This window comes from Metarhizium robertsii, assembly GCF_000187425.2.
Source record: "Metarhizium robertsii ARSEF 23 chromosome Unknown MAA_Scf_1, whole genome shotgun sequence".
Taxonomy (NCBI): Eukaryota; Fungi; Ascomycota; class Sordariomycetes; order Hypocreales; family Clavicipitaceae; genus Metarhizium; species Metarhizium robertsii.
Window position 1 is genome coordinate 1,062,297 of NW_011942149.1, and position 14,201 is coordinate 1,076,497.

Consider the following 14,201-nt stretch of genomic DNA (forward strand, 5'->3'; position numbering starts at 1 on the left):
GGTGACGGTGGCTTTTGTAAACGCAACAATTGACTCTCTTTATTGGTCAGAGGTTACACGAGGGCCACCACGAGACGTAGATAGAGATGCCACCGACTTCTTGTGTAGATGGAAGCTGTCTGGCCATCTGGGCCTCGAGTAAACCGAGGACATTTAATGCCAAAGACTTTTATTCGACGAATTCAAGTCCTCATACACTGAACCCTTGTTACACTATTCAAGAAACGAGCGAGGATGGGGAGAAATACCGAGAACTGTCCTAAGTTGCGCACGCAAGAGGCCTGCCCAATGTACAATTGGATGTTCAGCCCGCCGTCGGAAAACCCACATTTCATCCGCGGCGGCATCTCACCCCAACAAGGCGACATTGCGGCCACTGTTCCGCAGTCTAATAATAGACTTGGTCGTTATCAACAGTCTGGTACTTGTCATCTGCCGGGATGCAGTTGTCAGGGCTGACATGGTGCCGGTCGGGGTTCACGACGTATCGAAACCTACACCAGAATCTCCTGTCAGCCCAATCACTGTCTGTACCGTGGAATAAAGATTCCCAGTCTCACCCCCACAACCCGGCGCGAGCTTCGAAGTATCTATCCCTTTTGGCAAATGTCAGGCCGGTGAGTATCGTGCTGGCGGGTGAGGGCTGTGCCAGAGTCTAGAGTTGTTTCATGTTGTTAATAAGGGTTGCGATTTTGGCAATTTCTTGACTGCTGACACTGCGATGTTCACGGCTGCAAGAGAATCTCAATCGCCATGAATGCGCCGAGCAAGTCACGTCGGCTCTCGGATATATGATCATGGACCTACTCATGTTTCTCGATTGCATTTTCTTAGGGGTAATATTAATACACAAATGCACGTCAACATGACATGATGCCATAAGCCGGCTTCCACGGACCAGACATAGAGTTACAAATGGTTTTTTAAAAAAAGTACATAGAATTAGGTTATGAAATCGGCAGATTGTTTAGTTTAAACAATATCAATCTTCTCCGCCGCCCATTGCTCAGCTTGATTCCGTGTCATCAGACTACGAGGCCTTCTTGGAGCGTCTTCTTTTTGTAACGCTTAGTGTCTCTCTCTCCATCAACGACAGATCCATCCTTGGCCACACTTGCATATCAAACTGGCCCGTCCGGTAGCGACAGCTATGGCCGCCTACTTCTTGTTGGTGAGTCGATGCTCGTCGAGTCGCTTGTCCACGGCGCCCAAGACAACCTTCAGGATGGCGTCACCCGTGAGCCTCTTGGCACGGTGTCTTCCTGCATCCTCCCACTGACACGACACCGTGTCGACTATATCCCGAACGCCGTGACGACTCAAGCCATCGTCTAGTTGTTGTAGCGCACTGGTGGCGGAGCTGTCTGAGCCAATCTGGAAAAACTGAATGCCGACTTGGTAGGATGGCGCGGCCTGCTGATCGAGGGCTTTGGCAACCTGCAGAATGGCCTGCTCAGGGTTGTCGGAGGGTGCACCGTCGGTGATGACGATCAGGTTGATGGGCTTGACGTCATCAACGTCGTTGGCTGATGCAAACTTTCTCATGTAAGGGAGGAGGATTTGTTCCAATCTTCTGCCCGTGTAGGTGGCACCGTAAGGGTTGACATTGCTAAAAATCGTCTCGATCACGTCTTTTCGGGCCACGTTATAGTAACCGCCCTTGGCCTTGTACCCGTCGCTGGGTGTCTGGCTAGACTTGTGGTTCAAAAAGTACATGTCGATGCCGTCCTCGTCGTACAATGTGACAATCTCGGCGATGGATTTCAGGGCATCTTGCGCCTCTCTCCAGAGGCTGCCGGCCATGGATCCAGAATCGTCGATGAGCAAGATGGTGTCGAAATTGGCCAAGTTGGCGTAGCGGTCGCCATCGGAGACGCCTCCGTAGACACCGGCAGGCGCGGGCGCGGGTGCAGGTGCAGGTGCAGGTGCAGGTACGGGCACGGGTGCATGCGAGGGCGGCGATAGAAATACGGGCGCGGGTGCGGGTTGATACGCAGGTGTGTAGGCGGGCGGGGGGGCGTCGCTGAAGTTGTTTGGCCCGGCTGCTTGTTGTTAGTAGGCGTGTGCTTTGCTTCACCATCTGAGGACTTGTCTTACGGTACGATGAGGGACCAGAGGTGCTCGATGACAGTCCACGAGAGCTCTCGGATTTCTTGGACTGCGATGAAGACCGGGATGAAGACCGGAACAGCTTGTCCCTGGCGCTCGAAAGGCGACGCATGTTGATGGCTCTTTCCTCGTATATGTCGGTTGGGCTTGGCGCAGTGGCAAAGGCAGGTGCGATGGTGAGTGAGAGGATCAGGGCCAAAAGTGCTTGACGGTGTTTTTTTGTCGCTGCCTACCTGTTGACCTTTTTTCCTCCTTGGCTGGCTGCGTCTCAATCTTATATATCCATCCTGGCAGTTTGAACACTCGGCACACAAACATTGACCAGACCGGAGTTGCACGCTTTGGCTTGGGTTGGCGCCCGGGCCAGGTCCACCAGGCGCGGAGCCGGATTCAGCCTGGCACCTCTGAGCCACCGTGGTCAGCCCGCAGAACAAAGAGGCTGGTCTGGTCTTCACAGAGTGTGTGGCGTGCGCGAGGCCACTTCCACGGCTTCACTGGCGCAGCGGTACCTGCGCCTTTGCCGTCGGCTGTGTCTGGTCTTTGGTACACTCATGCATTGCCCCCTTGTTTCCCCCGCCATGCACAGCCCTGCACTGGCCATGGCGAATTCTGGAAACTGCAAATGGACTCGATCTGGATACCACGCCAACACGCGAAGCTGGGGCCTGCCAAGACGCTAGAGGCTGCATCATTGATGCCAGAATGTCATGTCAAGTTGGTTTCGGCGCCATGTGACATGGAAGCACCCTGCTTTGCCTTGCAACAGGGCTGCTTCCCTCTGCGAACATGCCGTCTGGGTGCCGCAGACAGCCCTGATTAGCTCCGCGGGGCCCTCGCGACAGACCAGGGGCAAAACTTTCACAGCTTGGCATGCATTCGATAGCACATGCAGTGTCTGGGATCCCCGATACCGAGTGAGCCTTGGAGAATGGCTTGATACACTTCAGACAACCAAGGCCTGTTCATCGCATGGCAAACCATACTTGCGCCCAAACTGCATGTTTGCTACCAGTGTTGCACAACCGCCTTTCAGGGGGGCGGCAGGGGCACATGTTTGCAACACACCGTCGACGTCTCTCTGGCTGTTCAAAAAGCCAAGAAGAAAGCTACGTCATTTGGAAGCTGGGAGCACCTTTGACGACGAACAATCCCAGAAACCCGTCCAAGGACCTTTGTTGCTTGTGCGTATACTCCTCCTCTAGCAAATCCCGCGAAAAACATAACCATCTTGTCATGCACTGGACGTATTTTTCTGTCTTATTCTGTCTTTGGTTACCCCACATTCTCACCTGTCAAGTCTTGACCCCCGTGGATCGCGCTTGTAGATGGCCGACGCGCCATTACATTGACCATGCTGATTACGGGTGAACTTAGTTTCATACTTCTCCATAAAGTGGCTTTGTTTCCATGTTCATTCACTTATTTATTCCCGGTGCTCCGGTGTACCTTCCACCGACTACCTAACCTCGTCAAGTGACACAAATCTCAACAGCACAGCCACTGCCGGTTCATACCACCGACACTTTTCTCGGGGCTGCCTTGATGTCGCGTGTGTTTATTCATCATCCCCGAGGTATTCCGCATCGCTAAAGTGGCTTTTAGCGGTTTCCGCCCCATTTATTAACTACTTCCTAAGCTCTCAATCAGAGAAGGCGGGATTTGCCTGCGTTGTCATCAAGCAGCGTTGCGCTACAGCTTCTAGAAGCCTTCCTTTTCTAAAATTTAGACACGGCCGTCACTAAGCCTCTAGTTACTAGGCAGTCACTCTTGAAACCTTTGGCAGCTTGTCAATATAATTAGGGTTTAAGCTACTGCAGACCTTCTAGAAGGCCCGACAGATGACTCAATGACTCACCCGAGCAACTCGGAACCCTTACTCCGCCACGATGGACAAAGTCGCAAATGACGTTGCCAAATGCGCGATGCTGGCGGTTTAATCCATGGTTTTGCTCGACACGGCAGAAACAGCCCGCCACATGATTTGTGCACTCAAGCCCGACGTCTTAAATGTTGCTTACTACTCTGCTAGGCCTGCCTCTCTAGCAAGCTGGTAAAATGCTCCCTTTTGCTCTATCAAAGCAGCTGGCGTATCAGCCTCAATAATCTCTCCGTCATCAAGCACCACTATGCGGTCAGAGTCGATGACAGTATGAATGCGGTGCGCAACTGTAATGATGGTGCGATGACCGGATATATTGTCCCGCAGAGTCTTCTGGATAATCATATCCGTTCCAGCGTCCACCGCGGCCTACATTCAATTAGCTTTGGAGTTTACAGCATGATTTCTGCATAAAAAGAAGTTTCGACAGCGGCCAAGACTGATACTCACGGTTGCTTCGTCTAGCACTAGGATAGTCGAGGGCTTCAGCAGTGCGCGGGCTAATGATATCAGCTGCTTCTGGCCTTGGCTAAGATTTGAACCTGTAGAGTCAACGGTGAGTATTAAGCGAAAGAGGTGACACAGCGTTCCTGCCATCTTACCCCCTTCGTATACTTTCGCGTCTAGTCCACCACACATGCCGGCAACGTGCTCCTTCAGTTGAGCAAGTTCTGTAAATTTGGTATATTAGCCCAGGTCGCCAAACGACTCAATGACTGGTTTCGCACGTACCAAGAGCGACCCAAAGCTCAGTATCGTCATGGGCCTTGTCTGGGTCCAGGTTGTCCCGAATTGTTCCTTCAAACAGAGCAGAGTCCTGAGGAATGATCGACACTCGGCGCCGAAGGTCCAAGAGTCCTACACTCGATGCATTGAGGTCATCAATGTGGATGCTCCCCAAGGCTGGTTCGATGATTCGAAAGAGCGACAGTACTAGCGAGCTTTTGCCAGCCCCAGTGCGGCCGACAATGCCAATCTTTTCCTTGGCTCTTATGTCAAGGTTGATGTTTCGGAGGACTGGGTCCAATTCTGGTCTATAGCGAGTGCTATAATTGACAAATTTCACGGCCCCCTGGGCTGGCCAGCTACCTGGCGGCCGGTGGCTCTCAAGAACATCCGGAGCCTCGCTGGGTAAGCCAGTGAATTCGAGGACACGCTCTACAGACACTATGTTCGTCTCAACCTCCCCGGTGGCTCGGACTAGCGAGCCGAGGCACTGCGTGATTTGTCTGCTGACTGTCAGTATACTCCAGAGCATCTCCGAATGGACCCGGTGGGGAGCTGCACTGACAGAGCGTATGATATTGTCAAGCCGGCCATGCCATCTGACTGACCAGATCTGAAGGCAACACCTGCAACGGCAAATCCGGCTGCTAGTAGAATTACGACAGACCCAACAAATTCTAGTCGAACCCCTAGCCACCGGTTTGCTGTTATCGACGGAATATAGGCCTTCATGTTTGCGTCGACTCGACGTTCATTTTCTCGGATAAATCGTTCCTGAGCTCCGTAGGCACAAATAGTTGCAACACCCCCAAGGGTCTCTTGAAAGTGGGCAAAAACAGGACTGCGGCTCGTGCTATCTAAGCGCTTGAGTTCTCGCTTGGCTCCCAAGTAATATCGCTGCATGTATGTATATAGAAGCACGAGTGGGATGATGAACACCACAAAGAGTGGACTTCCCAAGGCAATTACGCCAAGAATAAAGAAACCTCTCGCAGCACTAACAAACAGCGCGTTGAACTGTCTGGCGAGGGACTCGTCGATACGATATATGTCACTACAAGACATCCCGTCAGCTGTAAATGACGCAAGAAAATGGATACACAGGTACACAGGTCTACTGTGTCTAGTATGATGTGGCCACGGTCTTGGTTTCCACGTACCTAGTGAATCGATTCAGGATTTGACCGGCTGGGGTCTGCTCAAAAAAGCTCATGGGAGATTTAAAAACTGCAAACACCATCCGCTCATGGAGGGTGCGTGAGGCCTGTCGGTTTGTTAGCCTGGGCAGTTCCTACGTCAGCGTTTCAAACACCATTGGTGCGCGTCGTACCTTGATGGAGCAGGCCAGCCAAAGTACCATACTCTGTACAAAAACAAGGACAGCTGAACCAAGCCCAAATGCAACATATACACCAATGAACTTTGAGACTTGCGGATTCTCCCCGACATAGTTGTTCGTCTCGCTCCAGTGTTTGAGCCAGATATTACTCCCTGTTTGCTTATTAGCAACAGAACTCAGCGCGTCACAGCGAATATCAGGTTTATGGAGCAAAAAGATCCAGCAATAGCGGCCCTTGACCGAATATCCTCGATACTCAGCTTATAAGTGCGCCTTTTTGGTTCTCTCCTCTCTCCATGGCCCTGACACAGCGACTGTACTTGCTCTTTCCCTATAGAGTGAAACAACACAACATATGCAAAAATGCACATACCTATTTCAGCTGCTTGGGAGCCGATGAGAGCAACAACATATAGACAGACAAAGACAAGACCATTCGACTTTGCGTAATCACCATACACCTTCCATCCCACACGGCCTTGTTTTGAGCGTTCTGTACGTATGATTGGCTCAGATTCCACGTCAATGCGTCTCCTTGGAAGACTTCGGCGACGTTCATCGTCTGCGCGGTGAGCTGCACTCGGATCTGCCTCTTGGGAAGCCACTTGGCGCATTGTTGTCAATCCCTGAATATTGCTTATAACCTGTAGTTTTCCGGCGCTTGACATATCGGCAGACATATTGACTTTATCTTCATCATTTAGAGTACCCAAGTTTCCTTCAACATCGTTGAAATCTCTCATCGCCTCCATGGTTTGTGTGCCAGTACCCCTTTCCGCGATTCTGCCAGACTGAAGCAAGACAACTGCGTCTGACTCGGCCAGGGCAGCCTCGGAGTTTGTGACGACAATTCTTGTTCTTCCTTGAAGGAGGCCATGGCGTCCAAGTACATTGTCGACCAGATGTCTGGCAACGTGCTGGTCCACTGCCGCTAAAGGATCATCCAGCAAGTATATATCTGCTCTAGAGTATATTGCCCTGGCCAGGGATAGACGCGCTTTCTGCCCGCCACTCAACATAATACCTCGATCTCCAACCTCAGTCAGGTCCCCGTTTGGGAATTGGACAAAGTCGCTGACTAATTCACACGCCTTCATAGTGTTCTCGTAGAACCCAGCGTCCCATTCATGGCCAAACGTTATGTTGTCTCGTATCGTGGCATTCAGTAGCCATGTGTCTTGTGCCATATATGCGACCGAACCATGAACCGCCACTGTACCTTTTACTTTGTGAAGGCTGCCGAGAATGGCGTGGATCAACGCAGACTTGCCACTCCCAATGCGGCCAACAACGCAGCAGAGCTCACCCGCACGAGCCGTGAAGTTGACTTCTTCAATAGCCGGGTTGGTCTGTTGTCTGTCCCATGTGAAGGTTGCTTCGCGTATAGCAACCGATTCTGCACCGGTTTGCGTAACCGTGTCGTTGTGAACAACAGCGTTCTCTTGGACCTCATCAGCGGTAATAAAGGCGCTTAGCCGAGTTACTGCAACACTTGCCTCCGTAACGGAAGAAATAGCCGCGGGAAGGATAGTCAGGGGGGCCGTCAACAAATGGAATAATGCAAAGGCAGGGAACACAACATCCGTTGTCAGCGGGCTGGCCTGGACTAAGACGTATGCTGAGAACGCTGCACAGGCAACGATGAATGGGGCTGCCGCACCGATGAAGCCAGATAGTGCTTGAAGGTTGCCCACCCTGCAAAGAGTTGCGAGCTCCATGTCATTACGAATGTGACTGATCTTGTCCATAAATGCTGGACCCCACGCAAGAAGCTTGATGCTCTTCATCATCTGGACTACTTCTGTGATAATCTTGGATCTCGCGTCCTTGTTTTTCATCTGCTGCTTCTGAAGAGCCTTGATGGCCACGGTGATGGTCTTGTTAATAGGAATCATGACGAGTATCAAGGCAAGACCGGCCAGCATGCTAGGCCCCATCAGTTGATATAGAGATGCCGCAGAGAGAACTATTTGCAACGGAGCGGACCAAATATGCTGACTAAACTGAATACAGTCCTGAAGGCGCTGCGAATCTACAGCCATCAGATTGACAATGCCACCTGTGGACTTGGAAGCACGCGCACTATTTGACAACCTAAGCGATTTCACATAGATTGTGGAAATAAGCGCCGCTTTCACTTTGACCCCGGTGTAAGAAAGTCGCTGGAAGCACTGATGGAGACAGAGGCTCTGGACGACAGAGACCAGAAACATGGCCAGCGCAAGGGCCGCTCCATTCGTCAGATTGCCTCGAGACTGGACAAATGATATCAAGAAGCGCAATAACTGTGGCTGCATGAGTGAAAATATGTCAGCCCCCACCTTGAAGAGTATTGCCTGCACATAGGCTCGTCCGAAACCGCGGAAGAGAGCCTGCCATATCGACGGGGCTTTTTTGCCGACCAGCTCGACACTCCATGAGTCTTGGAATGTTTTGGCTGCAGCCCTTGTATTCTCACTCTCGGGTAGCTCCCAGAGGTCGTTCTCAGTGAGACGATTCCTATAGCCAAAGGTCATCATGGGCGTCATCCACGCAAAAGTCAGAGTGGACCACAATGTCACACGTGGGCGGACGTCAACGTTGTTTATTTGGCCCATGCCGGCGTATCCATCTGGCACAAACCAGACAAGGACACATTCGACGCACGAGAAGACAAAACTTATACACAAAGCGGCAATGGAATACATATGACGCTTGTTCATATGATGTGAAATAGTTGATTGCAATTTTGCCCCCAGAAGAAAAGTGAGAATAAGCCAGTAGAAGGCTGCTCCTTTGGCGGCTCTGCGTTGCCGGCCACTTGGCCCCAGATACTGGACGACGAACATTGCCAAAAGAGACATGACAAGAAGGGTATAAGCCCATACCCAGAGGTCGCTGAGCCAAGCATGTGGATTGCCGGTGATCAGACCAGCAATTTGTACAATAGTGCCAGTGACGACGAAAGCGACGCAAGCCTATACATGTAATAAAGGTGTCAGGGGCGATTGACTGGATTGAGGCCGAGACGGATGCCGTTGAACGCAAAGACACGCACCTACCAAACTTGTCCAGTATTTCCAGCCCCTTGCCTCTACCTCCCCATTAGCTCTTCGGCGAACAAAAACCCATATTGACAGGATGCCAATGAACATCCCGAATATTGCTACTAGCAGTGCAAGCATGTCAATGAAACGCGGTGCAAGGCCGAGTCTGACAGGACTTAGGAAGCTCCATCCCTCAGCATTACACCCCAGAGGCTCGCGGCATGAAATTGTGCTTTTCCGATGGTCCAGACGACGCGAATTTGGGATTGTGTAGGTATGTTGGGAAGCAGGCTCCATAACTGGGTAGTTGGCGACCGTGTTGGTGAGCATTACAGTCTCAAGCACAGTAAGGGTTTGAATGATATGTGTTTCCCTTGCATTACGAAGAGTGCTGTACTGTCGAGTGGATAGACTTTTGTGAACTGAGAAGAGAGGTAGGCGTCCGGTGCCTCTGCTGATTGATAACCGGGCGGTGCAGCTACATTCTTATGTAGAAGTCCCGTTTGAACTTGCGGAAATGCGGCAGTGATGGCCAGGCCCACCCGTTGCGTTATTAAAATTTGATTCGTTCATAGTTGGCCAAGGCAGCTTGCTTGGGGCTGCTTCTGCTAGGATGAGCTGTGATGCCGATGAGTTAAATTGCAATACTTGTCTTGATTATCGGGAGGGGAGGACTTTGACATGCTCATATAGGTCGGTAGGCACGCGGTCCACAGAAGGGCTGCACCTTCCTCTTTAAGCTCGAGCGAGACGGAAATGACGATATTAGCGATTGGCAGTTTATATGCGCGCCTTCCCAGACTTGCGCGTATGATTAGAAGAAAGAGTTGGTCCAATGGAGCAGCAGGTAGTTGCCTTGAGGGAATGGTAAACGAGAAACTGGGTGCGGGGCATCAATTGGTCTTTCCGTCAAATCTTCCTCCAGACGACGAGGCAACGGCGTGCCAAACCCCCTGCATGGCTCTCGAGGCAGACAGTCCAATCCCATAGTACATATTGACTCTATTGCAACCAACACCATCAGTGACTTCACGATATCCCGGGAGCGGATATTAGAGTGCACGAGTACAATTACTGCCTTGCTTTGTCTGCGACGATACCTGTCAGCAGGTCCCGCGGGTGCGCACTGCCCACATCAATCCAGCTGTGAATACCTCGTCAACATCGACTCTCAATTCGCCTCCTAGCTTGACCGAGATTATTCATGAGGCCGTAAGCCTGTCCGCACCGGACCATCGCAAAGAGCTCCACAAGTACCGTGAACACACGCAACGCCTCAAGCGGCTGTTTCGCTTGCTAGAGTATGAAAGGGGCAAGTCTCTGTCGATTGCTATGCAGGGACCACGGATAAGCCCGCGTGGGAATCAGACGATTGTTTCAATCGTGTATTTGATATTGATACTTTCCGCCCTGTTGAGTTGACTTGGTATATTATATACCTTGTGCTCAGCAACCCGACTGACATGGGAGGAGCCTGGACACACCCATAGGCGTAGCACGAGTCGATCCCATTGATGCGGTGGGAAAGCCTGACGCACGATTGGTAGTACAAGGGCAAGATGGCATGGGCAAGATTCACGTCAGCCTTGAATATATGGACCATGAGAGTAGTGCAGATTTCAAACGCATGAACGGTTGCAGGGGCTATAATCTGTGACAGGGCAACGGGCCGGTCCAACAGATGCAAACAACAATATTGCAAAGCAAAGGATTACTCCACGCCATAAGTAAGTTAATAAAAACGAACTATAGTATCTATTAAAACCTTGGAAATTTGTGTAATATCTAAATATTGCAATAGCTAAACTATATGAAAACTTTCCCAATTGCCATTTATTCGGTTTGCAAAGTGTGACGGTCACGCGATAAATGACCCATCACAAACCTCAAGTTTGTGACGATCATTTTCCTGGAGGTTTTGGCCATCTACTCCGTATCTCTTGCCAACTTGCCCCAACGCAACCCCGCATGTGACAACATCTGTGCGGAATTCCCGCTGGCAAAGACAGCTGCAAGAGCCTGGATCTGGTAATCGCGGAGAAACAAATACGACGGTGGGTTGCATATCGGCCGGATGGTATGGGCGGGGGATCGCCGATATACAGTAAACCACCGTTGTAACGATAACCTTCGTGAGGCCAAAATTAGCGATATTTGGTGACTATCGCAAAGGTACGACTATTATGGGGCTTGTATTTTTACTTACATTTACTATAATAAAGGTACATATACAAGGATTAGCAACCCTGTTATGCTGACTCACACGCTGGAGGACCCCCTAATAGTGGGGCCAAAGCCGCCCAAAACCGCCCAAATAACGATAAAAGCCCTGAATTTGTATGGTGACTAAGCCTAATACCTACGATATCGTGCGACTCGCGACTTTTAACGATTTACTAGGGAAAAACCCTTAGATGACCGTGAACCATCGTAATAGCGCGATTATCGCTAAGATGGTGAACGTTATAACGGAGGTTTACTGTATGTTGAGCTGTCAACATCTGCCACGTCGCGGCAAGACCGGACATTTACGCTTATCAAGTCAAGCCGAGACACTAGAAGCATCGCAGGCAGGCATTGGCTAATGCTACCAACCTCGGCCATCAGGCACTACACACGGCTTGGGGTTCGGCTCAACCATCTCAGCCTGAAGAACCAGACTCTCTTGCACCGCTTGCAGAGGGTGTCGTGCGACTTTGGTTTCATCACATTTGCGGTCGAGTCCCCTCTTCAGCTTGCCTCTCACGTCTGTGGCGCTGCGGCATGTCGTAAACATCATGTATGCGCCTATGGCAGTGCCGCTATTTGCTGACTCCCGCTCTTATCCTCTCAGCCATCTCAGTAGTTGAAGCAACTCGACATGCATCTCGACTGATTCGGGCGATGCGCGAGATTGAGTCCGAGAAGGAGCCAGTCTCGGGCATACGTCTCGTTTCCATGACCGTGGAGCGGCAGCACGTCGTGAAAAATATAAATTTGATACATCCCGCCTTTCAGATTCACAGTTGATGTTCTAAACCATCCAACTACATCATCTTCTGCATTCTTACGCCAAGATTCAGCTCTATTCGCAGCCATGTCTCTCCCCGTCGATACCATCGATACCGATAACCACGACTTCGAGTTTGCCCAGCGTGGCCTCCTGGCCAAATTGAACAATCCGCGCATCTATGACTCGAACAACAACGTTGTCTGGGATGCTAGTGCCTACGACTTTATGCAGCAAGATTGTCCCCCGACCGCCAACAAGTCTCTGTGGCGACAGGGCCAGCTCTGCAGCGCGACGGCAGGTCTGTATCAAGTCGTTGACGGCATTTATCAGGTCCGCGGGCTTGACCTTGCCAATATGAACATTGTTCAGATTCCTTCAGACAAAAACAAGATCATCATAATCGACTGCTTGACATCTGTGGAAACCGCAAGTGCAGCCATTCAGCTCTACCAGGACTACCACAAGGGGCGATTCCAACGCCAAGCGGAGATTGTTGCCCTCTTTTACACTCACAACCACGTGGACCATTTCGGAGGCGCCCAAGCTATCGTGGACGTGGCTGGCAAGGATCTCCGAATTATCGGTCCCGATGGCTTCCTTGAACATGCCGTTAGTGAGAATGTATACGCCGGGGCGGCCATGTCTCGACGGTCCATCTATATGTACGGGGAGGCCTTGCCAAAATCTCCCAATGGTCAGATCGGCTGTGGCCTCGGCCAGGGGCTATCAACGGGACGTAGCTCGTTGGTGGCACCTAACCAGAGCATCACCCAGGACGGTGCCCTAAAGCCCGGCATTAAAGAGCTTGAAATTATCTGCCAATTAACTCCGGGGACGGAGGCGCCCGCCGAAGTGAACTTTTACTTCCCGGCTTATAATGCCCTGTGTATGGCGGAGAACGCAACACACACGTTACATAACATCCAGACGCTGCGAGGTGCGCCGGTTCGTGACGCCAGACTCTGGTCTCGCTATCTCGACGAGTCCATCTCCCTGTTTGGACACAAGTCCGATGTAGTCTTCTCCAGTCACCACTGGCCTACATGGAAGCACGATAGCGCGGGCAGTGGCATTCAGGACGATCACGTCGAAAAGCCGCACAACTTGATTGTGACTTTTCTGTCGGAACAACGTGACTACTATGCTACCTTCACAATGAGACCCTGCGCCTGCTGAACAACGGCAGCACCCCCGTTGAAATCGCAGAACAGATCAAGACTCCGCCCAATCTGAGCCTTCGGACCAACCTGCGCGGCTACTACGGCTCAGTTAGTCACAATGTCAAGGCCATTTACGATAAATACATGGGTTGGTTTGATGGCAACCCTGCAAATTTATGGAAACTCGAACCGACTGATGAAGCGGTTGAGTACGTGAAGTGCATGGGTGGGCCAAAAGTTGTTCTGGAAAAGGCCAAGGCATACGTCTCCGAGAACATCGACTCAAAGCTACGATTTGCAGCCACTCTCTTGGATAAATTAATCTTTGCGTATCCCGATAACGTAGACGCAAAGAATGAACTGATATCTGTTTACCAAAAGCTCGGACAGAGCGCAGAGAACGGAACCTGGCGCAACATATATCTTACCGGAGCGTACGAGCTGCAAAATGAACCGAAGCCGGCCGTCAACACCATGACGCCGGCGTCCCTGATGGCACTCAATCTAGATCAACTTTTTGACACAATGGCTATCCGTATCAATGGCCCAGAGGCGTTTGCCTTTGAAGGCAAAATCACGATTGACTTCATGGTGGAAGATATGCCGCGAAATTCGGTCCCAGGAAAAGGTCAGATGGGGTGGCACATGAGATTGAGCAACGGCGCCATGACGGGGCACGAGATTCCCTATGTCGCGTTTAAGGACCTCAAGGACAGCAAATCGGATCTGACAGTCTGGCTAGCGCACGAGACTCTGGTCACGGCTGTCGGGACCGCCGCGGTGGGCAAGAAGGCTGAGATTACTGCCTACCAGGTCGTGACCTCGGGGGAAGTCGGAGCGTGGGAAAAGGCCATAGCCTTCATCCAGGTGCCTAACAGTGCATTTAACATTGTGACACCCTGAGAAAATGTCGACTATTTAATACCTAGGTAGTTGGTGGTGTTGACGCTTTAGCAAGCAGACAAATTTG

At 51.2% G+C, this 14,201-nt stretch overlaps 3 protein-coding genes across 3 annotated transcripts; 1 reads left to right on the forward strand and 2 right to left on the reverse strand.

Moving 5' to 3' along the window:
• Positions 1-1,158: 1,158 nt before the first annotated feature.
• On the reverse strand, positions 1,159-2,221 carry MAA_08835 (von Willebrand factor, type A; the record flags this gene model as incomplete). Its single annotated transcript, XM_007826833.1, has 2 exons — positions 1,159-2,042; positions 2,098-2,221. 2 exons carry the CDS (start codon positions 2,219-2,221, stop codon positions 1,159-1,161), a joined length of 1,008 nt encoding a protein of 335 aa, XP_007825024.1.
• Positions 2,222-4,126: 1,905 nt separating this feature from the next.
• Positions 4,127-9,409, reverse strand: MAA_08834 (multidrug resistance-associated protein 1; the record flags this gene model as incomplete). The annotated part of the gene is made up of 9 exons (XM_007826832.2): positions 4,127-4,357; positions 4,439-4,530; positions 4,591-4,659; positions 4,721-5,217; positions 5,280-5,768; positions 5,875-5,978; positions 6,045-6,201; positions 6,423-9,010; positions 9,095-9,409. The coding sequence occupies 9 exons, from the start codon at positions 9,407-9,409 to the stop codon at positions 4,127-4,129; spliced, it is 4,542 nt and encodes a 1,513-aa protein (XP_007825023.2).
• Positions 9,410-12,155: 2,746 nt separating this feature from the next.
• Positions 12,156-14,134, forward strand: MAA_08833 (beta-lactamase domain-containing protein; the record flags this gene model as incomplete). The annotated part of the gene is made up of 2 exons (XM_007826831.1): positions 12,156-13,192; positions 13,258-14,134. 2 exons carry the CDS (start codon positions 12,156-12,158, stop codon positions 14,132-14,134), a joined length of 1,914 nt encoding a protein of 637 aa, XP_007825022.1.
• Between the last annotated feature and the right edge of the window lie 67 nt (positions 14,135-14,201).